We start from the raw sequence: 24,521 nt of genomic DNA, 5'->3' as shown, positions 1-24,521 counted from the left end.
ATAGGAAATCTACACCTCTGCCTGGATCTGTGTTCCATAAAAGCTTCCTCTTCCCAAGTGCACGGGTGTGTTTGGAGATAAGGTCTGGGCAGAGCATCGCTGATCTCTATAGATGAATGAAACAGCCCCGGTGATAATGCAGTCTGAGGCTGCAGTAGTAGCTGTGGAGTGGCCTGGAGGGATGACTCCTTCCACCCTAGTCCCTATGGATCTCCTTAGCATCCACCCAGTTACTGGGCAAAGTATTTGGCTCTTTGGAAGTGCAGTAATCCCCCCCCCCCCCAACATTCTACTGGAATGCTTCTACTGAAGTCAGTGCCAAACTCCAAATTACCTCAGTGGGAGCAGGACCAGATCCCAGCATCTCTGTATTTCAGCTACACCTGCTGTAGACCTATTTTACAGTAGGTGCAATGTGAACATACTCCACTCCAAACTGCTATGGGACCTGGAGTAGAACAAAGAGCAAACAGCTGAGGAGCCATCTAATTTCTGCAAATAACAAATTGGAGAGAGTCCAGAAGACAGCAACAAAAATGATAAAACTTTTAGAAAATGTGACCTATGAGGAAAGGTTAAAAAAACTGGGTACGTTTAGTCTTGAGAAAAGAAGACTCAGGGGCAACCTGATAAGTCTTCAACTACATTAAGCACTTTTATAAAGAGGATGGTGACTGATTGTTGTCCATGTCCACTGACGGTGAGACAATAAGTAATGGCTTAATCTAAAGCAAGGGAGATTTAGGTTAGATACTAGGAAAAACTTCCTATCAGGGTAGTTTAGCTCTGGCCTAGGCTTCCAAGGGAGGTTGTGGAATCCCCATTAGTAGAGGTTTTTAACTGTCTAAAATGGGCCATCTTGATTATCACTACAAAAGTTTTTTTTTCTCCTGCTGATAATAGCTCATCTTACTTAATTAGCCTCTTACAGTTGGTATGGCTATTTCCACTTTTTCATGTTCTTTGTATGTATATATATTTTCTTACTGTATGTTCCATTCTATGCATCTGATGAAGTGGGCTGTAGCCCACGAAAGCTTATGCTCAAATAAATTTGTTAGTCTCTAAGGTGCCACAAGTACTCCTGTTCATTTTTTAAAAAGAGGGTGGACAAATCCCGGTCCGGGATGGTCTAGGTTTACTTGGTCCTGTCATAGCACTTGAGGCTGGACTTGCATGGACCTCGAGAAGTCATTCAGCCCTACATTTCTATGATTCTATGAATTTTGGAAAAGGATTCTTGGTCTGAAGATCATTTTGCAAGCAGTTTGTTGCAAGTATTCAGTAATTGAAGTTTGAGTTCTGTTAGTTTTGACTTGACAGAGAGGTCACATAGTATGTCTCTTTTCCCTGGGTGGATGAATCTAACTCTTAGAATCAAGTTTTTAGCACAAATACTCCCATTTACAAATTCAAAATTCACTCTCCAAATGTATTATTTGCTTAGCATTCTCTCGTCCCATGCATAGTTCCTGCCAGTAAGTGTATTCTCTAGAATAGCTGCATAAAGTGACCAGCAAATGAGGGCAAACACAAAGAGAACTTGTTAAAAAATGTGTATGGACAGTCATGGAAAATAATTGTATGATATTTGCCCAGCTCTACCAGAACTTAACATGTCAAGTCCTCAAGATGTAAAGCAGGTCTGTTAAGCTTGTATGACCAGGACTCACAGTGAGTGAGGCAACAAATAAGAATCAAGGAGGTTGACTGATATGATTTGGGTGATATTATTACACTTCTAAAGATTTCAATAACTTCAGTCTTGGTCCCTATTTTTCTCCAGTTGACGCCAATGGCAAAACTCCTATATAAATAAGAGTATAATCCAACCTTTGTGTTCCTTAATGTCAATAAATTATTGTCTGAAAATAGGACGATAGCAGTTCTGTGCGGGACAGGGGTAAATGTGAGTTTAAAATGAAGTACTCTACCTCCATTGTCTTGAGATGAGAAGGATGAAGCTAAACTCTGCTAAAAAATTCAGGGCCCAGTTGTGTCTCCATGATCCATGCATATGAAAAAAGGTTCAACTGAGTCTGCAGTAGGTTCTTTTCCTTGTTCTGGTCCTATGGAGCAGTGGTTCTCAACCAAGGTCTGGGGCCCCCTGTGGGGCCATGAACAGGTTTCAGGGGATCTACCAAGCAGGGCCAGCGTTACACTTGGTGGGGCCCAGGGCAGAAAGCCGAAGCCCCACCGCATGGGGCTGAAGCCCGGGGCTCCAAGTCCTGCCACCCAGGGCTGAAGCTGAAGCCTGAGCAATGTAGCTTCACAGGGGCCCTTCTGGTAAGGGGCCCCAAGCAATTGCCCTGCTTGCTAGCCCCTAATGCCGGTGCTGGCTTTTATATGCAGAAAACCAGTGACTGTGGCAAAGGTGGGCTGTGGAGTTTGTATAGCATGTTGGGGGTGGCCTCAGAAAGAAAAAGGTTGAGAACCCCTGCTGTGGAGGATGCAACTCAGATCCTGGGATGTCCAAGTGGGGAGGTGGTAGGAAGGGAGCAAGGCGCCAGTAGGCCAGAGGTGCAATGAGTGGGTGGGGGGAGGGTGTGCAGCGGCTGACTCACCACTAGGATGCCCCCTTGTGGCCAGGCATGGCATAGCAGCTCTCTCCTTATCTGGTACCACCTGCTGAAGGGCACTCCAGTGGTCTGTCTCTAAAGTGACCCAGCTGGAGGGCCAAGTCACAAGAAAAGTCTCTTTCCTTCCAGGACAGTCAACAAACAGAAACAAGGAGAATTAATCCAAAGGAATCATCCCAAAGCTGGGTTGAGGCTCTATTCCTTCAGAGAGCGCTCATCAGGCTGTGGGATTAGAGGGCAATCTAATGGATCAATTGAGGAGAAGTCTCCTTGAGGAAATCCTCACAGAGAATTCCTTCTCATTGCTACAGACTTTCCCACAAGAGCTCTCTGATCGGGTCCTCAGTTATTTAGCCACTGCATAATTTTCATTAGCAAGAAGTTAGTTTTATTCCAATCCATTTTGGAAAGGTCTTAAGTACTTGCTCTCAATCATATAGTGTATGCTGACATCTGGTGGCATTGAGTAACCAAATCTTCATTAACAACTCTTATTTTCCACCTTGGTTTTAGAATTGTTTTGTTTTCTTGTTGTATTTTATGAATGTTTGAGTTTAAGCACTCAGTAGAATGCACACACAGTGTAGCTAGACATTGCCAGTAGTGTGTTATGGAATGATTGCCTGGAGAGTTATTTTCAAGCTAACAGAGTATTGTAATTTCAGGAGCAATTATTCCATTATAAAATGGAGTGAATATGTCCCATTAGTTTCCATCGTCAATAGATAGCACTGTAAAACAGTAAATAGAATTCTGGACCCAGTCTTACTCCCACTGAGCCAGAGGCAAAACTACCCTTGAGTTCAGTGAGAGCAGGAGCAGTGCTATGCTACCTATTCAGTGACTGGTTTTTACGATTACATTTGCAGTACCATCACATTGCGCTATATATATTTTAAAAATGCATTTGTATGAGTAGACAGTTATTCATGGTAACAAATGAAAGTTTGGTTCATTTCAAGATAAAATAAGTAGTATTTAGTCAGTTGTCATGGTTTAAAAGAGATCCATTATATGACTTTTACATTAAAATTTGGATTAAAATCATATTTCCTCTCATCTTATCCTGCTTGCTTTTGATTAGCTTTAAGAGCAGTTGATGGTCCTGTGCCTTGCAGTTTTTGCATTTTATATTTTGTGTACACGGTCCGGAATTTTATGTGAAATTGTAGGTTTGATCTTTGACCTCTGTTTACTATAATACTGATTTACCACTAATTTGATAGCAAGCCATAGGGGTCTAGTGTAAACAAGCTGCTCACTTTACATAGCCATGTTTGACTCCTAAGTGGAGAAGTATGTATGGAGTATGTGCAGGATACTGTAGTCTACTACAGAAATAATAAAAAACACATCACTGTTCAACTCCCAGGTAACATTTACATTTAGAGAAAATATGTTGCATGCCTGTTAGGGAGAGAAAATGTATTTCTTATTCAACAAACAAATCTACGATGTTTTAGATTATTATTTAGAGTGTTGGAGAGCTCGATCCTGCTCCATTGAAATCAATGGGAGCTTTGCCATTGACTTTAAGTGGATCAGGATTAAGTCTAAATTGAGAGAGCAGAGAAGATAAAAACGAAAATGTAAAGGACCAAAATCTCTTTCACTCACAGTCCAGAGAGTAAAGGGCAAAAGCTTTCTCTGAGGTCTGTAAAACGTATCTCTGCTCCAATGCTCTTTTTTCCTTACATTGATAGACATCCCAAAGGGAAGCTGCTCGCAATCAATACTGTAGTTGAAATCAAAGAGAGTCTTCCCAAAATGGCAGAGTTACCAAATGTAAGCCAGGCAAAAGTACAGCACTGATGAACTACACTGCAGATTTCAAAGAGCATTATTCTTGGAAACGTCCTGCAGTACACTTGTGTTCCGTGCAGGATGTTTCCTCAGAACATTTAACTCTAAGTGGAATGACGTTTTACAAATTATTAAAAATAAAGTGATATTCAACTAATTGCAGCTGCTGGAAGGAGAGACTTTCTGCTATTGGCAGGTGGCAATTGAACTGAAATAGTTCAATATTACTCAAATGAATTTGACCCTTCCTCAGACTGTAAGCTGGTATAATGTAAAAAGAAATTTGAGACCTATTACATATCCAATACCATCTTCAATTCTAAAAATCAGTGTAGTGTTAGAGCATAGACAAGATGGGGTGAAATGGCTGGACCCTAAAATAATGCTTCCATCACTACTAGCATTGCACTGTACCAACAGCAGGAGAAACTCAGAAAATGCTCAGCTACAGAGAGCCTGTCACCACCATAACAACAACAAGGAGTCCGGTGGCACCTTAAAGACTAACAGATTTATTTGGGCAAAAGCTTTCATGGGTAAAAAAACCACTTCTTCAGATGCATGGAGTGAAAATTACAGATGCCGGCATTATATACTGACACATGAAGAGAAGAGGAAGATCACAGTCACATTTTTATTTCAAGTGATAAGCTGATGAGAAATGAGTGATCTATGACAATGGTCCTGTGCCTTGCAGGTTTATTTTGAGGGTCAATTCAATGTATTTTATGCTGCCTCCAAATTTTCGTTATGCTGCCAATTCGTGCATTTTTGAAAATGGGGAACTGCATTGCAGAAATTATTGGCAGCTGAGATGGGGACCAATGTGGCTTTTGGCACCCAGGAAGGGGTTGGAGGTGGTTTTGGTTATCCAAGCAGATGAGGTTTTTGGCACTAAGCATGGGAAGCATCAACTCCTTCCCTCCCAACTTTGGGCAGAGACAGAGATGACTTTAAATATGGGAATAGGAGCTGGATTTGGATTTGTGTTCTCACCCCAGCAGCTGCTCCAACTGCTCTCTGGACCTGTATCTGCCATTACATCCAACAATTACAAACTGAAAATGACAAATAAGAACATTAGCTGGATGTTTCTGCTAAAATGATCTGCCTTGAAGTAGCTAATGTTGACATTTAAATTGTCCCTAGCCTTCTAGGTTAACAGAAGAATGGAGGCCATTCACAATTCTCCCACAGCTATTATTTCAACTCTTTCTAAACGCAGGCAAACATCAGTTGCATCAGTTTACATTCCATACCCATTTTGAAGGCTACTTTGCAACCATAAACCAAACTGCCTACAGACAATTTTTTTTAAAATGCAAGCTTAGATTCCAGAGCACAATTATGCAACATTTTTAAATAATCTGCAATTATGCAGCCATTCACATAGCCATGTAATAGAGAAAAGAAGCTCCAGTAGAATGTACCTATTTATTCATATCTATAAGCATCCCGGAATTTACAAAGTACTCACGGAAATTGTTATCACAGGAACTGGTATTTCGAGTTAGACTGTACACACTGAATCACTGAAATAAGATGTTTCTTAGGGTATGTCTACACTACGAAATTAGGTCGAATTTATAGAAGCCGGTTTTATAGAAATCGGTTTTATACAGTCGATTGTGTGTGTCCCCACATAAAATGCTCTAAGTGCATTAAGTCGGCGGACCACGTCCACAGTACCGAGGCTAGCGTCGACTTCCGGAGCGTTGCACTCTGGGTAGCTATCCCACAGTTCCCGCAGTCTCCGCTGCCCATTGGAATTCAGGGTTGAGATCCCAATGCCAGATGATGCAAAAACAGTGTCGCGGGGGGTTCTGGGTACATGTCGTCAGGCCCCTCCCCCTCCGTCAGAGCAACGGCAGACAATCGATTCACGCCTTTTTACCTGGGTTACCTGTGCAGACGACATACCACGGCAAGCATGGAGCCCGCTCAGCTCAGCTCATCTCACCGTCACCATATGTCATCTGGGTGCCGGCAGACGTGGTACTGCATTGCTGCACAGCAGCAGCTAATTGCCTTTTGGCAGTAGATGGTGCAGTATGACTGATAGCCGTCATCGGCTATCTGGGTGCTGGCAGACGTGAGGCTGCATTGCTATACAGCAGCAACTCCTTGCCTTTTGGCAGTAGATGGTGTATTACGATTGATATCCGTCATCGTCATATTCCTCAGTGAGTTCAATCAGAGGCACCTGGGCAGACATGTTTTGTCTCCTGGAGACTCAGTCCTGCCGGCAGCCCTATTGAACCGTCTTGACGATGATGGCTAGCAGTCGTAGTACAGTATCTTCTGCCAAGCACCCAGAAGATGCCGATGGCTATCAGTCATGCTGCACTGTCTGCTGCCAGCTTAAGATGTAAAAAATAGATGGACCAGATTTGTTCTGTATTTATTTGCTTCTCCCTCTCTCCGTGAAATCAACGGCCTGCTAAACCCAGGGTTTTGAGTTCAATCAATGTGTGACAGTTGTTTGTGTTTCTCCCTGATGCACAGCCACCTTTGTTGATTTTAATTCCCTGTACCTGTAAGCCATGTCGTCACTCGCCCCTCCCTCCCTCCGTCAGACAATAGTTTCGCGCCTTTTTTCAGCCCAGACGCCATAGCACTGGGATCATGGAGCCCGCTCAGATCACCGCGGCAATTATGAGCACTATGAACACCACGCGCATTGTCCTGGAGTATATGCAGAGCCAGAACATGCCAAAGCAAAACCAGGCGAGGAGGCGATTGCAGCGAGGCGATGAGAGTGATGAGGAAATTGACATGGACATAGACCTCTCACAAAGTACAGGCCCCAGCAATGTGGAAATCATGGTGTTACTGGGGCAGGTTCATGGCATGGAACGCCGATTCTGGGCCCGGGAAACAAGCACAGACTGGTGGGACTGCATCGTGTTGCAGGTGTGGGACGATTCCCAGTGGCTGCGAAACTTTCGCATGCGTAAGGGCACTTTCATGGAACTTTGTGACTTGCTTTCCCCTGTCCTGAAGCGCCAGAATACCAGGATGAGAGCAGCCCTCACAGTTGAGAAGCGAGTGGTGATAGCCCTGTGGAAGCTTGCAATGCCAGACAGCTACTGGTCAGTCGGGAATCAATTTGGAGTGGGCAAATCTACTGTGGGGGCTGCTGTGAGCCAAGTAGCCAACGCAATCAAAGACCTGCTGATATCAAGGGTAGTGACTCTGGGAAACGTGCAGGTCATAGTGGATGGCTTTGCTGCAATGGGATTCCCAAACTGTGGTGGGGCGATAGACGGGAACCCATATCCCTATCTTGGCACCGGAGCACCAAGTCACCGAGTACATAAACCGCAAGGGGTACTTTTCAATGCTGCTGCAAGCCCTGGTGGATCACAAGGGACGTTTCACTAACATCAACGTGGGATGGCCGGGAAAAGTACATGATGCTCGCATCTTCAGGAACTCTGGTCTATTTCAAAAGCTGGAGGAAGGGACTTTCTTCCCGGACCAGAAAATAACCATTGGGGATGTTGAAATGCCTATCATTATCTTTGGGGACCCAGCCTACCCCTTAATGCCATGGCTCATGAAGCCGTACACAGGCAACCTGGACAGTAGTCAGGACCTGTTCAACTATAGGCTGAGCAAGTGCCGAATGGTGGTGGAATGTGCATTTGGACGTTTAAAAGCGCGCTGGTGCAGTTTGCTGACTCGGATAGACCTCAGCGAAGCCAATATTCCAATTGTTATTGCTGCTTGCTGTGCGCTCCACAATATCTGTGAGAGTAAGGGGGAGACATTTATGGCGGGGTGGGAGGTTGAGGCAAATCGCCTGGCCGCTGATTACGCGCAGCCAGACACCAGGGCGGTTAGAAGAGTACAGGAGGGCGTGGTGTGCATCAGAGAAGCTTTGAAAACCAGTTTTGTGACTGGCCAGGCTACAGTGTGAAACTTCTGTTTGTTTCTCCTTGATGAACCCTCCGCCACCCCACCCCCCGGTTCACTCTACTTCCCTGTAAACTAACCACCCTCCCCTCCCCCCTTCGAGCACCGCTTGCAGAGGCAATAAAGTCATTGTTACTTCACATTCATGCATTCTTTATTAATTCATCAAACAACTAGGGGGATAACTGCCAAGGTAGCCCGGGAGGGGTGGGGGAGGAGGGAAGGAAAAGGACACACTGCAGTTTAAAACTTTAAAACTTTAACACTTATTGAAGGCCAGCCTTCTGATGCTTGGGCAATCATCTGGGGTGGAGTGACTGGGTGGCCGGAGGCCCCCCCACCGCGTTCTTGGGCTTCTGGGTGAGGAGGCTATGGAACTTGGGGAGGAGGGCTGTTGGTTACACAGGGGCTGTAGCGGCAGTCTCTGCTCCTGCTGCCTTTCCTGCAGCTCAACCATAAGCTGGAGCATATCAGTTTGATGCTCCAGCAGCCGGAGCATCGACTCTTGCCTTCTGTCAGCAAGCTGACGCCACCTATCCTCTTCAGCCCACCATTTGCTCTCTTCAGCCCGCGATTCAGCCCGCCACCTCTCCTCTCGTTCATATTGTGCTTTTTTGCACTGTGACATTGACTGCCTCCACGCATTCTGCTGTGCTCTGTCAGTGTGGGAGGACATCTGGAGCTCCGAGAACATATCATCCCGACTCCGCCGTTTTCTCCTTCTAATCTTCACTAGCCTCTGTGAAGGAGAAACATTTGCAGCTGGTGGAGGAGAAGGGAGAGGTGGTTAAAAAAGACACATTTTAGAGAACAATGGGTACACTCTTTCACGTTAAATTTTGCTGTTCACATTACACAGCACATGTGCTTTCGTTACAAGGTCGCATTTTTCCTCTTATACTGAGGGCCTGCCGGTTTGGTGTGAGAGATCACTCACGCAGTGCCAGGCAACAGATTTCGGCTTGCAGGCAGCCATGGTAAGCCACAGTCTTTTGGCTTTTTTAACCTTCTTAACATGTGGGAATGGTTTCAAACAGTAGCGCCCTCATTTCCCATACCAAGCACCTGTTGGGTTGGCCATTTAAAATGGGTTTGCAATGTAAAAGGAGGGGGCTGCGGTTTCCGGGTTAACATGCAGCACAAACCCAACTACCCCCCCCCCACACACACCCAATTCTCTGGGATGATCACTTCACCCCTCCCCCCTACCACGTGGCTAACAGCGGGGAACATTTCTGTTCAGCCGAGCAGGAACGGGCACCTCTGAATGTCCCCTTAATAAAATCACCCCATTTCAACCAGGTGACCGTGAATGATATCACTCTCCTGAGGATAACAAAGGGAGATAAGGAATGGATGTTGTCTGCATGCCAGCAAACACCAGGACCATACGCTGCCATGCTTTGTTATGCAATGATTCCAGACTACGTGCTACTGGCCTGGCGTGGTAAAGTGTCCTACCATGGCAGACGGGATAAGGCAGCCCTCCCCAGAAACCTTTTGCAAAGGCTTTGGGAGTACATGAAGGAGAGCTTTCTGGAGATGTCCCTGGAGGATTTCTGCTCCATCCCCATACACGTTAACAGACTTTTCCAGTAGCTGTACTGGCCGCGATTTCAGGGCAAATTAATCATTAATCATTAAACACGCTTGTTTTTAAACCATGTGTAATATTTACAAAGGTACACTCACCAGAGGTCCCCTGTGTGCCCTCAGGGTCTGGGAGCACGCCTTGGGTGAGTTCGGGGGTTACTGGTTCCAGGTCCAGGGTGATAAACATATCCTGGCTGTTGGGGAAACCAGTTTCTCCACTTCCTTGCTGTGAGCTATCTTCATTGTCTTCATCATCATCTTCCTCGTACCCAGAACCCGCTTCCCTGTTGCGTGATTCTCCATTGATGGAGTCAAAGCACACGGTTGGGGTAGTGGTGGCTGCACCCCCTAGCATGGCATGCAGCTCCGCGTAGAAGCAGCATGTTTGCGGCTCTGCCCCGGACCTTCTGTTTGCCTCTCTGGCTTTGTGGTAGGCTTGCCTTAGCTCCTTAATTTTCACGCGGCACTGCTGTGCGTCCCTGTTATGGCCTCTGTCCTTCATGGCCTTGGAGACTTTTTCTAATATTTTGCCATTTTGTTTACTGCTACGGAGTTCAGCTAGCACTGATTCGTCTCCCCATATGGCGAGCAGATCCCGTACCTCCCATTCAGTCCATGCTGGAGCTCTTTTGCGATCCTGGGACTCCATCATGGTTACCTGTGCTGATGAGCTCTGCGTGGTCACCTGTGCTCTCCACGCTGGGCAAACAGGAAATGAAATTCAAAAGTTCGCGGGGCTTTTCCTGTCTACCTGGTCAGTGCATCTGAGTTGAGAGTGCTGTCCAGAGCGGTCACAATGAAGCACTGTGGGATAGCTCCCGGAGGCCAATAACGTCGAATTCCGTCCACACTACCCCAAATCCGACCCGCAAAGGCCGATTTAAGCACTAATCCCCTCGTCGGAGGTGGAGTAAAGAAACCGGTTTAAAGGGCCCTTTAAGTCGAAAAAAAGGGCTTCGTTGTGTGGACGTGTCCAGGCTTAATTCAATTTAACGCTGCTAAATTTGACCTAAACTCGTAGTGTAGGCCAGCCTTGGTATTGAATCATTTAACTGAATAAGTGGCATTTAGAAATAGGGTCAATGAAGAACCAGTTTTAGGCTTGCACAATAGAAAACTAGTTTGTCTAGAATACCAGTATTGACTATGTTTGTTCTTACTGGCTGCTTGGAATAGTCTTCCTGTCATAGACCACCAAGCTTCCTTTCTTTTTCTTCAAATGCTCCTTCAAGCCTCCCTCTGTGTTCAGGATTTTGTAGCCCAACCCACTCAACCCTTGTAATATTGAATAATTTAACCTATGGAACAGGGCATCTCCTACATTTTCCATTATTGTCACGGAAAATCCCAAAGGAAAGTGACCTCCTTACAAATTGAACACCACCTGGACTGAACTCTGGCAAGATGCTTAAGGTGGCGTGGCCTGGTTGAGTATTCACTTCACGTCCATTTGGCAATCTAGTCCTGCCACTGAAGCTTCTTGATGCCCACTGAGCACCAGCCATGAAGAGGCAATCATTGTTACACATGCTTGGAATTCATCCATTTTCCATCCTAATAATACCTCCATACCAAGAAAGCTACCAAAACTGAACCAGTGCTGATGGAGGTAGTTGCTAGGTTCACCTTCAAATATCCTCATTTCTGACCACGTCCTGTCACTTGATTTGGGGCAGCTAATGAAGACGATATGAATCAGAAATATCAGTCTGGTGTTCTCCAGTCTTTCTTAGCACCCATAGTTCACCGCTGTACAACAGAGTTAGTAAAACTATGGTTCTATAGCATGACATCCCCCCAGAGGCTGCTGGCAGCAATTGCTTACATAGAAAAGTAGCAACAGGACAATCTGTATTTTATCTTTAGCTTAATGTATTCATGTGTTCTGTCCTTTCTGAAAGCAGCTAATCACACACCTCTCTCTGCCCCCTGCATCTGTCACCTGGGCTCTGCCCGTCCTTCTCTGCTGCTCAGTTCCCTTAAACACGATGCTCAGTCACCTGCTGAAAGTTCATATCCGCACCTGCTCCCTGGGACATATTGCCCAGCTGCCTAGTTCTCTTCACCCCTGCATCTCTGGTCCCTCCCTGCTGGTAGGTGGGAGCTCCAGTCTCACTGGGTGCTCTGGAACTAAACAATGAATCCTATTTCCTCTCCTCCAGCTCTGCAGATTGTGTTGTTGTATCCACCTGTTGGCTCTCATCTGAGATTTAGATTATATGCTCTTCAAGGCAGGGACTGTATTTTCATTATGTATTTGTACAGTGTCCAGCACAATGGGGCCCTGGTTGGGGGCCAGAGGTGCTCTGCAATACAAATAATAAGTGCAGCCTGAATGGCCACCAGTGCCCATGTGTGTCCTACAAAAGATGTTTCAGAGGTGCACACTGCTAATAATGCTGCTGTCACTTGTATCTCTGGGAGCACTGCTCAGCAAAACAACAGTACCTGAGAAACAACATGGAATGAGGAAGGGATGCCAACCTAATTATTCCAAGAGTTTTCTCACAGTATACCTTCCTGGGCCATTTCACATAAATGAGACCAACAAGCAAGATTTCTAGCCACAGCAGACTGGCAGATGGACAGTGTAAACAATAATTGCCCAAGGGTATCCAAGATTCTCTAGTTCTCCGATATTCATGTGTCTACAGAACTGTTCGGATTATGCTCAGTTACATTCTCTACAAATCCTAGGATGCAACAGCTCTGCCTTTGGTTCTCAATATAGAGCCCTCTCTGCTACTCTGTGAGACCATGTGTATCCTCCTATGATTGTCAGCCCCCCCCCACCCTTCTTTCTTCATGATCCCCCAAATGTCTTGACCTCCTTTAAAGCCCTCTCAATTCTTTAACTTCACTTCTATTCCCTTTTCCCACTACAGTGATCAAAATTTATCCAGAGGAATTTCAGACTTCATCTTTAAAACCCAATGGACTAGTTTCCCCTTACAAAACCAGAGTTATTTATATTTTGTACACACTTCATACACACACTCCAATTTAATCTCATTCATTCATGTACAAAACCATCCTACTGAAACTGAGTAGCCCTTTAAGAGGAAAAAAGTTGGGTGAACATATGAACAAGGGTTTACATGCACCATCAAGTGTATTTGCTCTTGATTATTACTTACTATCCCATTGAAAAAGTTTCATTTGTCTAGTCACTGAGCAGAAATAATACCATGCTGTACAGGTGACTAATCAGACATTGCAAATAGGTGAAGTGACATCTTGAAAACAGACCCATCGGCTGAAATCTGTTCACATAAGTTATTTGGAAAATACTTACAAATAACGAATAAGATCACAGAAATAACAGTCTGTGCAAATGACTCAGTACTAAAAAAGAGCTAAATTAATTGGATAGTTTATTTGCTATGAATAATCTGACCAGCCTAAATTATTAGAGTTAGTCAATGCTCAGTGGGTTGTGAAAGAGTTAAGCTAGCAGGCAGCTGATACAGAACAGGGGTAGGGCACTGGGACGTCAGAGGGGGGAAATGGTCGGAGAGCTGTGCTAGGAGCAGTAAAGCTAGCTGAAAAATTCCGGCATTTGGCTTTGTTGTTATGCTACCCCCTACAAATTTGTATAGGCAACAAAACAAGTCATAGCCCCCCCACCCCCATACACCTCCAAGTTCCCCAGTGTCCCAGCAGGAGCTCTCCTCCCTCCCCCGACTCTACATACACCTGTGCAATGTCCGGGCAGCAGTAGGTGCAGAGGAGTGTGTCATACTAGCAGAATTTCCTACTCCCAAACCGTCCCGAACCAGGAAGTGACTGTAAAGTCTTCACGCTCCTCTCCTGAGAGCAACACGTCCCCGCCTGCTCATGGCACTGCCTGCAGCGGCGTCCCCCTGGGGGCACAACTGATGGCTGGAGAAATGCACATCCTGACCACATTAGACCATCTGCCCTGGAACTCCACCTCTGCGGAGCAAGGGGCCAGAAATGGGTCCCAATCCAACTTTTGGTACAATACAAACAAGGTAAGCCAGGGTGTGTCTGACCCAGGAGGGTTTAGGAGTGGGAGTGCCAGACAGAACCAAGGAGAGGGGGAAGGAGAGCCCAGTGGAGTTTATTACAGGAGTTACTACAGTTTCACAGGAAGTTTCTTTTTGCTGCCTCATGTTACTTGCTTTAAAGAGCCACTCTTAAGCAATTTACACCTGCTTTTCATTAGTTAATTAATCAGCATTCAGCCTCCGCTCCCTTAGCTCTGGACACCCCTCTATCCCCAAAGCATAGGACACTGAAAGATGCAAGAAATAGGCACTTACCAACCTTCACAAGGACAGACAAATGTTCTCCTATGACAGTTTAGGGTGTAGCTATTTTTTTAAGTGCCAACACTGTGCTTGGTGCTGTATAGGTCACAAAATGGAGACCGGCCCTGCATTTTAGAGCTGACAACTTGTTAGTACATCTGCTAATAATAAAAAAGCTTTCGAGGCTGATTACATACCTTGGCCTCCTCCCTTTTTATGGAGTCACAAACTGTGAAGTAATGGAGGTTAATAAACAGGCTATTCTGTTTGGATGAGAATTGAGCTCCCTTTTTGTAATGCAAAGTTCTTAATCATTACAGGAGACAGTCTTTTTTACATTTGACTTGTAAAGAGCTACTACCCCTCCCCACAAAATGTCCCAACAATAGATCATACTGCCCTTGAGGGTCCCAGTAACTCCCTCCCCTACTCTGATTCTGCATTCACCTATTGGGCAGGTATCCTGGCAGCAGTTAAGATAGAGGCATGTGTCAGACAGACAGTCTCCTACTCCCAAACCAGTGAGTGACTGTGAAGTCTACACAATTCTCTCCTTTGAGTAACTAGTCCTCTCCAGCGCTGGGTTGTGCCTGGTATTGCTTGTGGCAAGACTACAGTGCTTACCCAGGAACTGGGCAAGTGAGAGCCAGAACTTAAGTGATGCCTGATGATGACAAAGAGATAGACATCCTGAATGCCATAGACCAGCTATCGGGGAACTACACCTTCAGGGAACAGGGGGCTGGCAATGGATCGTTGTCTGACTTCTGGTCCAACACAGGCAAGGTAAATAAAATGACTTGCAAGGTAGGAGGGAGTTCAAGTGAGTTTAGAAGCTAGAGCCCAGGAGCCCAACTGAACTTGCTGAGCTACTCAGGGAAGGTAGTGCAGAGGAACTGCTGCTGTGACACAAGGAGTCAACAAGTGCTTATAATAGGAGGCTACTCTGTTTTACTCTCTCTAATGTCCAGCCCTGCTTTTGTTTTTTTAGGGGGTGGTTATTTAAGTATAACTTTTGTTGTTATTGGTTAGATAAAAGATGTCAGTACTCTTGGAGTTTTGAACTGTTTTGTGGAACATTCTATCACTTTAATTTGGACACCAGAACATGCTCTTTGGGAAAATACTTATTCTTTCTGTAGTCCCAGTTTTACAAGTAAACTGAGGAACAAAGGAAATAACAGTAGCTAGATCTAGGGTTGTGGGGACAGTGTGTGTGTGTGTGTGATATATATAATATTAAAAAAATAAGACTAACATGATGTATGCCCATCATTGGCCTGATCCCTCTGCTTGTGTATCTTAGCCCTTTCCCACACCTTTCACCTGTCTGTTTAGGCCACAGTTGTACAATGAGAAGTATGGACGTGCATCCCCGTGCACATGGAGCCCACTGAAGTCTATGGAGCTTGGTGTGCAACTCCTTGCAGGAGCAGGCCTTGGATTGTATTCTTTTTGCTGCAGGGACTGGATCTTCCTGTGTGTTTGTACTGCACCTAGCACAATGGGGCCCTGATCCTGATGAGGGCTTTTGGGCAGGAGCACAGTTAATAAGAAATAATGCTTATCAAGATATGGGTGTTGTGAGGCCTAAACCATGGTATGTAAAGCATTTTGAGGTCTTCTGATTATATCTCCCAGACTTCAGTTCCCAAACTGTTGACCTTTTTCCCTTTTCAGTTTGCCTCTTTGGAAGTATTGAAACTATTTCCTGTTTCCTTTTTTGGAAAATGGATAGTCCCAATTTTGTTTGTGGACTGATGTCCTTTTTCAGAACCTCATGTGGAGGGCCCTGAAGGCAGGTGATCTTTGACCATGTATAACAAAAGTATAGGAGCCTTTTGTTTTATAGAGAAGTGAATGATAATGGCTGAGGCAGTTTATTGTTAGTGTAGAAAAGTCCATCGAGTCAGAATCATGTATTCTCACATTTTCCCTGTGCCTGCCCTGTACTACACATTGTTACATACTGACATGTTTAATAATGGATTCAAAGTGGATTAAATATGCATTTAGTTACCTGTAACATTGCTTGACAAACTATTGTCACCTTTTGGGAACTTGTGACTTATTGCAGTCATTCCCAAACTTTTTAGGAGGGCAACCCACCAACTGCATTTGTCTCTTTTTTTTTTTGTGACCCACCCAGGGTCCAAATTCATGGGGGTGGGGGCAAAATCATAGGCCAACATCTTCATCTTCTGTTGCCACTTCCTTCTTGCTCCACCACGGGGCATTGACTGCCCTCAGTATCACCTTCCACCCTGAGGCCTGGTCTACACTAGGACTTTAATTCGGATTTAGCTGCCTTAATCCGAATTAACCCTTCACCCGTCCACACTACAGAGCCAGTTAATTCGAATTAAAGGGCCCTTTAAATCGATTTCTGTACTCCACCTCGACGAACGGAGTAGAGCCTAAATCGATTTTGTTAATTCGAATTAGGGTTAGTGTGGACGCACACCACCGAATTACTGTGTTTAAGTTAATGGGGTAGTGTGGCCGCACACCACCGAATTAATGTGGTTTAAAACCGAATTAAGGTGCTTAGTGTGGCCGCGCACAATCGAATTTATACAACCTGTTTCCCAAATTCGAATTATCTAAATTCGGATTAATCCTGTAGTGTAGACATACCCTGAGACTGCAACCAGGGCCGGCTCCAGGATTTTTGCCGTCCCAAGTGGCGGGGGGGGGGGGGGGGAGGAAACCGCGATCGCGATCGGCGGCACTTCGGCGGCAGCTCCACCACGCCACTTTCTTCTTTGGCAGCAGGTCCTTCCCTCTGAGAGGGACCGAGGGACCCGCCGCTGAATTGCCGCTGAAGAGCCGGACGTGCCGCCCCTTCCCCTTGGCCGCCCCAAGCACCTGCTTGCTGTGCTGGTGCCTGGAGCCGGCCCTGATTGCAACCCTAATCCCCGCCTAGTATGTATGTATGTGTGTGTGGCGAGGGGAGGTTGGAGAGCGAGCACACCCCATGTTCACCCTTACTCCTGTCCCACACCGCTGGGCCTGGCTTCCCACTCTGGGCATTGCAGCCTGGGCACCCCCAGAAATTTTTCACGTGGTACACACAATTGAACCATTCTCATTTTCACTTGGCATGGCGTCTACACACACTCTTTTATCTTACATTGGGCACAATGCAGCTAGGCCAAACTCCCTTCTGTCCACCTCCCAGGCTCTCCGCTGCCCCTCTCCCAGTTGCAGGGCCGGCTGTAGGCACCAGCCAAACAAGCTGGTGCTTGGGGCGGCACATTTTTAGGGGTGGCATGGCCGACGCCAGAATGCCGCCCCTAAAAATGTGCCGCGGCCGCCCTAGCTCACCTCCGCTGCTGCTGCCTGGGAGGGAGGGGGAGATCCCGAGCGGCCGCGGCGCGCGAAACAGCTGTTTCGCGTGCCGCTGCTCCCCCTCCCTCTCAGACTTGAGACCCTGGGAGGGAGGGGGAGAAGCGGCGCCTGCGCCGCGGCCACTCGGAGTCTCCCCCTCCCTCCCAGGCTCTCAAACCTGGGAGGGCGGGGGAGATCCCAAGCGGACGTTTCGTGCGCCGCTGCTCCCCCTCCCTCCCACCCAGACTTGAGACCCTGGGAGGGAGCGGGAGAAGCGGCGCCCGCGCCGCGGCCACTCGGAGTCTCCCCCTCCCTCCCAGGCTTTTAAACCTGGGAGGGAGGGGGCGATCCCGAGCAGCCGCGGCGTGCGAAACAGCTGTTTTGCGCGCCGCTGCTCCCCCTCCCTCCTAGGCTTGAGAGCCTGGGGGGAGGAGGCAGGGCTGGGGATTTGGGGAAGGGGCAGAGTTGAGGCGGGCGGGGGGGGGCGGCCAAAATTGTTTTTGCCTTGGGTGGCAAAAACCCTAGAGCCGGCCCTGCCCAGTCGGCTCCCTTCTGTGGGCACTCACCGTAGTTCCCCATGCTTGTAGCAGGTCTTAAGGCTGTCACTGAACAAGTCCTGCAAGCAGAGCAGAGGGGACATGGGGTGCTGGAATCGGGGCGAGGCCATACAGGCCCCCAGGAGGGAGCCTTGGTGCAGGAGCTGGCCCAACGGCAGCGGCAAGGAGGAACAGCGCTGCCCGCTCAGGTTTGGCCTCATGGCCCTGCATCATGATGGGGGGCACCAGGGCTAAAATTGAGTGAGTGGCATTGCAACCTGGTGCACGAGGGTCACAGCACTGCTCAGATTTGGTCTTGTGGACTCTCCATCATGGGGGCCAATATTCTTGCCGGCAAGTTGAAGAAGTATGGGCTGGATGAATGGACTGTAAGGTGGATAGAAAGCTGGCTAGATCGTCAGGCTCAACGGGTAGTGATCAATGGCTCCACGTCTAGTTGGCAGCCGGTATCAAGCGGAGTGTCCCAAGGGTTAGTCCTGGGGCCGCTTTTGTTCAATATCTTCATTAATGATCTGGAGGATGGTGTGGACTGCACCCTCAGCAAGTTTGCAGATGACACTAAACTGAGAGGAGTGGTAGATACGCTGGAGGGTAGGGATAGGATACAGAGGGACCTAGACAAATTAAAGGATTGGGCCAAAAGAAATCTGAGGTTCAACAAGGACAAGTGAAGAGTCCTGCACTTAAGACGGAAGAATCCCATTCACTGTTACAGACTAGGGACCGAATGGCTAGGCAGCAGTTCTGCAGAAAAGGACCTAGGGGTTACAGTGGATGAGAAGCTGGATATGAGTCGACAGTGTGCCCTTGTTGCCAAGAAGGCTAATGGGATTTTGGGCTGTATAAGGAGGGGCATTGCCAGCAGATCGAGGGACGTGATCATTCCCCTATATTTGGCATTGGTGAGGCCTCATCTGGAGTACTGTGTCCAGTTTGGGGCCCCACACTACAAGAAGGATGTGGAAAAATTGGAAAGAGTCCAGCGGAGGGCAACAAAAATGATTAGGGGGCTGGAGCACATGACTTATGAGGAGAGGCTGAGGGAACTGGGATTGTTTAGTCTGCAGAAGAGAAGAATGAGGGCGGATTTGATAGCTGCTTTCAACTACCTGAAAGAGGATTCCAAAGAGGATGGATCTAGACTGTTCTCAGTGGTACCAGATGACAGAACAAGGAGTAATGGTCTCAAGTTGCAGTGTGGGAGGTTTAGGCTGCATGTTAGGAAAAACTTTTTCACTAGGAGGGTGATGAAGCACTGGAATGCGTTACCTAGGGAGGTGGTGGAATCTCCTTCCTTGGAGGTTTTTAAGGCCCGGCTTGACAAAGCCCTGGCTGGGATGATTTAGTTGGGGATTGGTCCTGCTTTGAGCAGGGGGTTGGACTAGATGACCTCCTGAGGTCCCTTCCAACCCTGATATTCTATGAAATGTGAGTGGACAGTGGGGCACACAGGGCTGCTCCTCTTTACTGCTGCTGTTGAGCCGGCTCCTGCACCAGTACCTGAACCAGACCAGTTGGAGCTCAGGTTGGGCCCCTCAATGAATTTGGCCCTAGGCATGTGCCTAGGTTTCCTATGCCTTAATCTGGTCCTGCAAATGGTACGCACCCTGCGTAATGTGCATACATTTGGGGGTACCAGTGCACGGCACCAGTCAGGTTTGGCCCAGTCACCTTTCTGTCTGTCATGATGGAGGGGCAGCCTGTCCAAACCTGAAGGGAGCTACAACCCTGTGCACCAGGTCGCAATGCCTGGAGTGCGGAGCTGGGCCCAGCCCCACAAGACAGGAGCCACCATTGCAGGGTGAGTGCAGGTCAGGCTTGCTCTCCAACCTTCCCACCGGGACATGCATTTTCCCTGGGACTGCTACCCATCTAGAACCTTCCAGAGACACTATTTGGGAAACACTGTTCCAGGGTATGTCTTCATTAGCAACGTTAAAGCGCTGCCACAGAAGCGCGTTAACGTGGATGTGTAGTCACGGCACCAGTGCTGGGAAAGAGCTCACCTCCAGGAGGAGAGGGGAGTAGCTACCAGCACTGGGAGCACGGCTCCCAGCACTGTAGCACTGTCTACACTTCCACATTACAGCACTGAAACTTGCAGTGCTCAGGGGTGTGTTTTTTCACAACCCTGAGCAAGAAAGTTGCGGCGTTGTAAAGTGGCAGTGTAGACAAGGCCCCAGTCTTTCTAGGCTTGTCTACACTGAGTTAATTGATCACAGTTAACTTGAGGTAGTTAACGTTTGTAAAGGCTCCACTGGATACTCCCCAGATGTTTATTCCAGCGTGCAAATGTCTGTGGTTTATTCCATGGAATGCAGGGAATATTCTCACTGTCCTGATTGCAGAATTGGGACTGCTGTGCTCCATGAGATACACTCGTGCACCTGCATACAGCATCATTGAAGTCCAAGGGTTTTCCCCCAGGAAATGTGGCAGGATTGAGGCTGATGTGAGTTATCAGGAAAATGGGAATGCTCTCCTTTCTCCCCCGGGTAAAATGTCTACTAAAAATGAATAAACGTCTCAAACCATGCTTTGCAAAGTACGCCCTCCTCATTCACAGTTCCTTACGTGTCTGGACTATGAAACTTTATACTTGACATTTTTAGTTCTCTGCTTCGGGGGAGTGGACAGAATTTCCTTAAGTACCATATTTCCCAGTACTCCTAATGCAAAAATATGCTCAGACTTTAAAAAAGCAAAACAAATTCCCCTTTTGGGATCATTCCTGGGGAATTTGAATGCAAAAGATGACTTTGTTAAAATTAGGAATGTAAAACCTGTTTTATAATGGAACAGTTTTGCAACCTTCACTAGCGCAGTTTCTACCAGTGCTGACGTATATCACTCATTTCTTTTCTTGTATTGTGACCACCATTCTGAATGAAAGGGGACTGTGCTGTTTATCTGCCGTGTCATATAATTAAAATCGCCTAGTGAGGAAGTGTGGCCTGCTGTTTATAAATGCAGGGCTGGGAGCCAGACAGGCTCCTAGATGAGCTTTCAGGCTCTGCCAAAGACTTGGACCTTGCATATCCAGGCAGAGCCTCACTAAAATCAACAGGGGTCCAGACGAAGAGGTGGTGCTGTTTTCATGAGCAATATCCTCTGTGGGGTTATCATTGGTACTTGATATGGTAGGGATTGGCAACCTCTGGCATGCGGGGCCAGGCCAGTTTGTTTACCTGCCGCGTCCACAGGTTCGGGCGATTGCGGCTCTCACTGGCCGCCGTTAGCTGCTCCAGGCCACTGGGGGCGGCGGGAAGCGGTGGCCAGCACATCCCTTGGCCCGCACTGCTTCCCGCCGCCCCCATTGGCCTGGAGCAGCGAACCGCGGCCAGTGGGAGCTGTGATCGGCTGAACCTGTGGATGCGGTAGGTAAACAAACCGGCCCGGCCCGCCAGGGTGCTTACCCTGGCAGGTCGCGTGCCAAAGGTTGCCAATCCTTGTGATATGGAATTGCTGGATTAAACATTTAAGAGAGTTGTATAAGTATTATGGGTGAGATTCTGTATGAGCACAGAACTCACAGCCCTGAGGGATGGGGGGCTAACGTGGCTATAAGCCACTTTGGTGCCCTCCTTCCTAGGCTGCTCTGGGGACCGCAGAGACCACCAGCATAATTTAGACAATTCCATGGGCTCGCTGCCTAGGCCACAACCCCTCCCAAAATATCTGCAGCACTGCATGCTGCTTTCCTGCCCAGGACATCCCATTCCCAGCCACGCTGCCAGTACACCCTCTATGCCAGAGGTTACCAGGGGTCCACATTGCCTGCACCAAGGGAATCCTCCACAACTGAATATGGGGCTTTTTAGGATCCTTTTATGCTGCCTCAGCCATTTCCTACCGCATAAAAGGGCAGGAGCTGGGCTGAAGATCTTGCCCTCTTGCCTTATTTCCTTTTATGCATATCCTAACAATATATTTCTAAAACTGTATATATCCTATATTGCAACAGTCAATCATTCTTTCTGAATTTGGATACTGTGGTGTATGTGATATGATTGTTTTCTCTGTATTGAACTTGTAAAATTTCTTAGAGCAGTTGTCTTCAGGGACAGCTGGCATTTTGTGAGGCAGAAATGATGCAGCATGTTACAGAGAAGGCACATATTGTGCTCTCTCTTGGAGATTTTATTTTTGTTCGTTCTTGCTTTTCCCTTGCTCTAAAATAAACCATTGGGATTGGAAGCATGTGACTGCTCCTTGTATATTGGGGGGGAAAAAACACATAATGAGGCTATCATGGAGTTGGCTGAAAAATGGTAGTTTTGTGACCATTTATAAAACAATATTAGCACTACAGGTTTAAAAAGGAACAATTCTGCATTTATAGGAAATTTTTCACAGCCGTGTACATTGTTTGTTTTCATTCCCTTCCACTTTCCCCCCCCTTTTTCCAAAGGTGGAAAAAAAAGGAGGGAGGAGAGAAATTGGAAAACCAGAAACTTTATTTTTTTGTGTGGGGAGGGGGGTTTGGAACAAAAACTTTTTGAAGAAAATTAAAATCCCCCCCCCCCCCCAAAAAAAGAAAAAACAACAACAAAAACCAAAAACCCTTCCCTTCCCATTTCAATAAAGGACATTTTACAGTGAAAAGGATCTGATGTTAAAAACTTCCATTCAAAAAATGTTGACCAGCACTAATTATTACTTGTATAAAATCTTTGAAGGCACTCATAGAGTTTAAGGCCAGAAGGGACTATTAGATCCTCTCACAGGGCTTTAAATTTCACCCATTGTTTGACTAAAGCATCACTTGTTTGGTTGAAGCATCACTTCCAGAAAGGCATCCAGTCTTGATATGAAGATACCACTTCCCTTGGTAGTTTGTTTCAAAGATTAATCACTGTCACTATTAAAAATGTGTGCCTTATTTCTAAATTGAATTTGTCTGACTTCAGCTTCCAGCCACTGGTTCTTGTTATGCCTTTCTCTGCTAGATTAAAGAGCCCTTTACTACCTGGTATTTTCTCCCTGTGAAGATCCTTTATACACTGTAATCAAGTCACCTCTCAGACTTCTTTTTGACAAGCTAAACAGACTGTGCTCTCTAAGGCCTTGTGTACCCGAAACAGTTTTGTCGATAAAAGTCAGCTTTCATCACAAAACAGTGGAGGTGTACACGCTGAAATGCTCCTCCTGCTGATGTAACTCCCCTGCTAGGCTGACATAATAAAACCACCTCAACAAGTGGTATAGATAGGGTGACCAGATGTCCCGATTTTATAGGGACAGTCCCGATTTTTTGGGTCTTTTTCTTATATAGGATCTTATTACCCCCACCTCCGTCCCGACTTTTCACATTTGCTGTCTGGTCACCCTAGGTATAGAGCTTTTGCGACATACTTAGAGTGACGTATCATCAATGTAGACACTGTGCTTCATTATGTCACCCTAATTGGCCTCCAGGAGATGTCCCACAATGCCCATCCTTACTGCTCCGTTAAGCAGTTTGAACTCCGCTGCCCTGAAGGTACACAGGTACCTCTCCCCTGCTTAAAGGCCTGTAGAAACAGTTGCACTGTGTTCATAACACTCATCACCAGACCGGTTAGCAGCTCAGGATCCATGCTGCCAGGCAGAGATGGCGGGCACACAGTTTACAAGGCCTGTTGAAAAATGGCGTGAAACGAAGTAGGAAGCCCATGGAATAAGGGGACGAAAAGAACTGCATCACGGGATGGCGAGCACGCCCTCATGATGCACTGCAATCCATTCCCAGAGCTCCCAGCAGCAGAGGGTGACAGAGGGTGGCAAGTTGCTCAGTGGGATAGCAAGAGCAATGACTGTGGACGTGCTTCGTCGACAGAAGGAGAGTTGTATGGACATGCGCAACTAATGTAATTAAAGGATCTTATGATAGTCAACATAACTTAAATCAACTTAACTCTGTAGTTAGACATGGCCTAAGTCTCTCCCTATAAGAAGAGCGAGCCGCTTGCACACACTAGCAGACCAGGGACAGCTGCTGGTGAGCGTGGTGCCTGCCCCAGTGGGCAGGGCTGGAGGTGGTATAGCCACACCAGAGAAGCTGCCAGTGCGGGGCTCTGGCTTCTGTGAGCGGTGGCCCAGCATGCTGCTTCTTTCATCGCTGCACTTCCTAGTAGAGCCCTGCAGCTCCATGGATATCCACTTTATATCCGTGGATATCCGCATCCATGGATATAGTTCTGCAGATGCAGAATCCCACTGAAGGGAGGGATCAGCAAGGAAACCTACCTTATTGAGGTCAGAGCATGTAGAGATGCAGTGAGAAAGGCCAAAAGCCGTGTAGAGTTGGACCTTGCGAGGGGAATTAAAACCAATAGTAAGAGGTTTTATAGCCATATAAATAGGAAGAAAACAAAGAAAGAGGAAGTGGGACCGCTGAAGAATGTAGATGGAGTGGAGATTAAGGATAATCTAGGCATGGCACAATATCTAAATGAATATTTTGCATCGGTCTTTGATAAGGCTAA

The 24,521-nt window shown here is 46.9% G+C and overlaps 1 protein-coding gene across 1 annotated transcript in view; it reads left to right on the top strand.

Moving 5' to 3' along the window:
* Positions 1-13,771: 13,771 nt before the first annotated feature.
* Positions 13,772-24,521, top strand: part of NIPAL2 (NIPA like domain containing 2) — a 64,400-nt gene continuing 53,650 nt past the window's right edge. Inside the window, exon 1 of the mRNA XM_024215772.2 lies at positions 13,772-13,888. Coding sequence (XP_024071540.2) covers positions 13,772-13,888 — 117 coding nt within the window. The remainder of the gene's footprint in view (positions 13,889-24,521) is intronic.

Source organism: Terrapene carolina, unplaced genomic scaffold, assembly GCF_002925995.2.
Source record: "Terrapene carolina triunguis isolate 2854851 unplaced genomic scaffold, T_m_triunguis-2.0 Scaffold58, whole genome shotgun sequence".
NCBI lineage: Eukaryota > Metazoa > Chordata > Testudines > Emydidae > Terrapene > Terrapene triunguis.
Note: the sequence above shows the minus strand (reverse complement) of the source record. Positions and strands in the feature narration are given on the sequence as shown.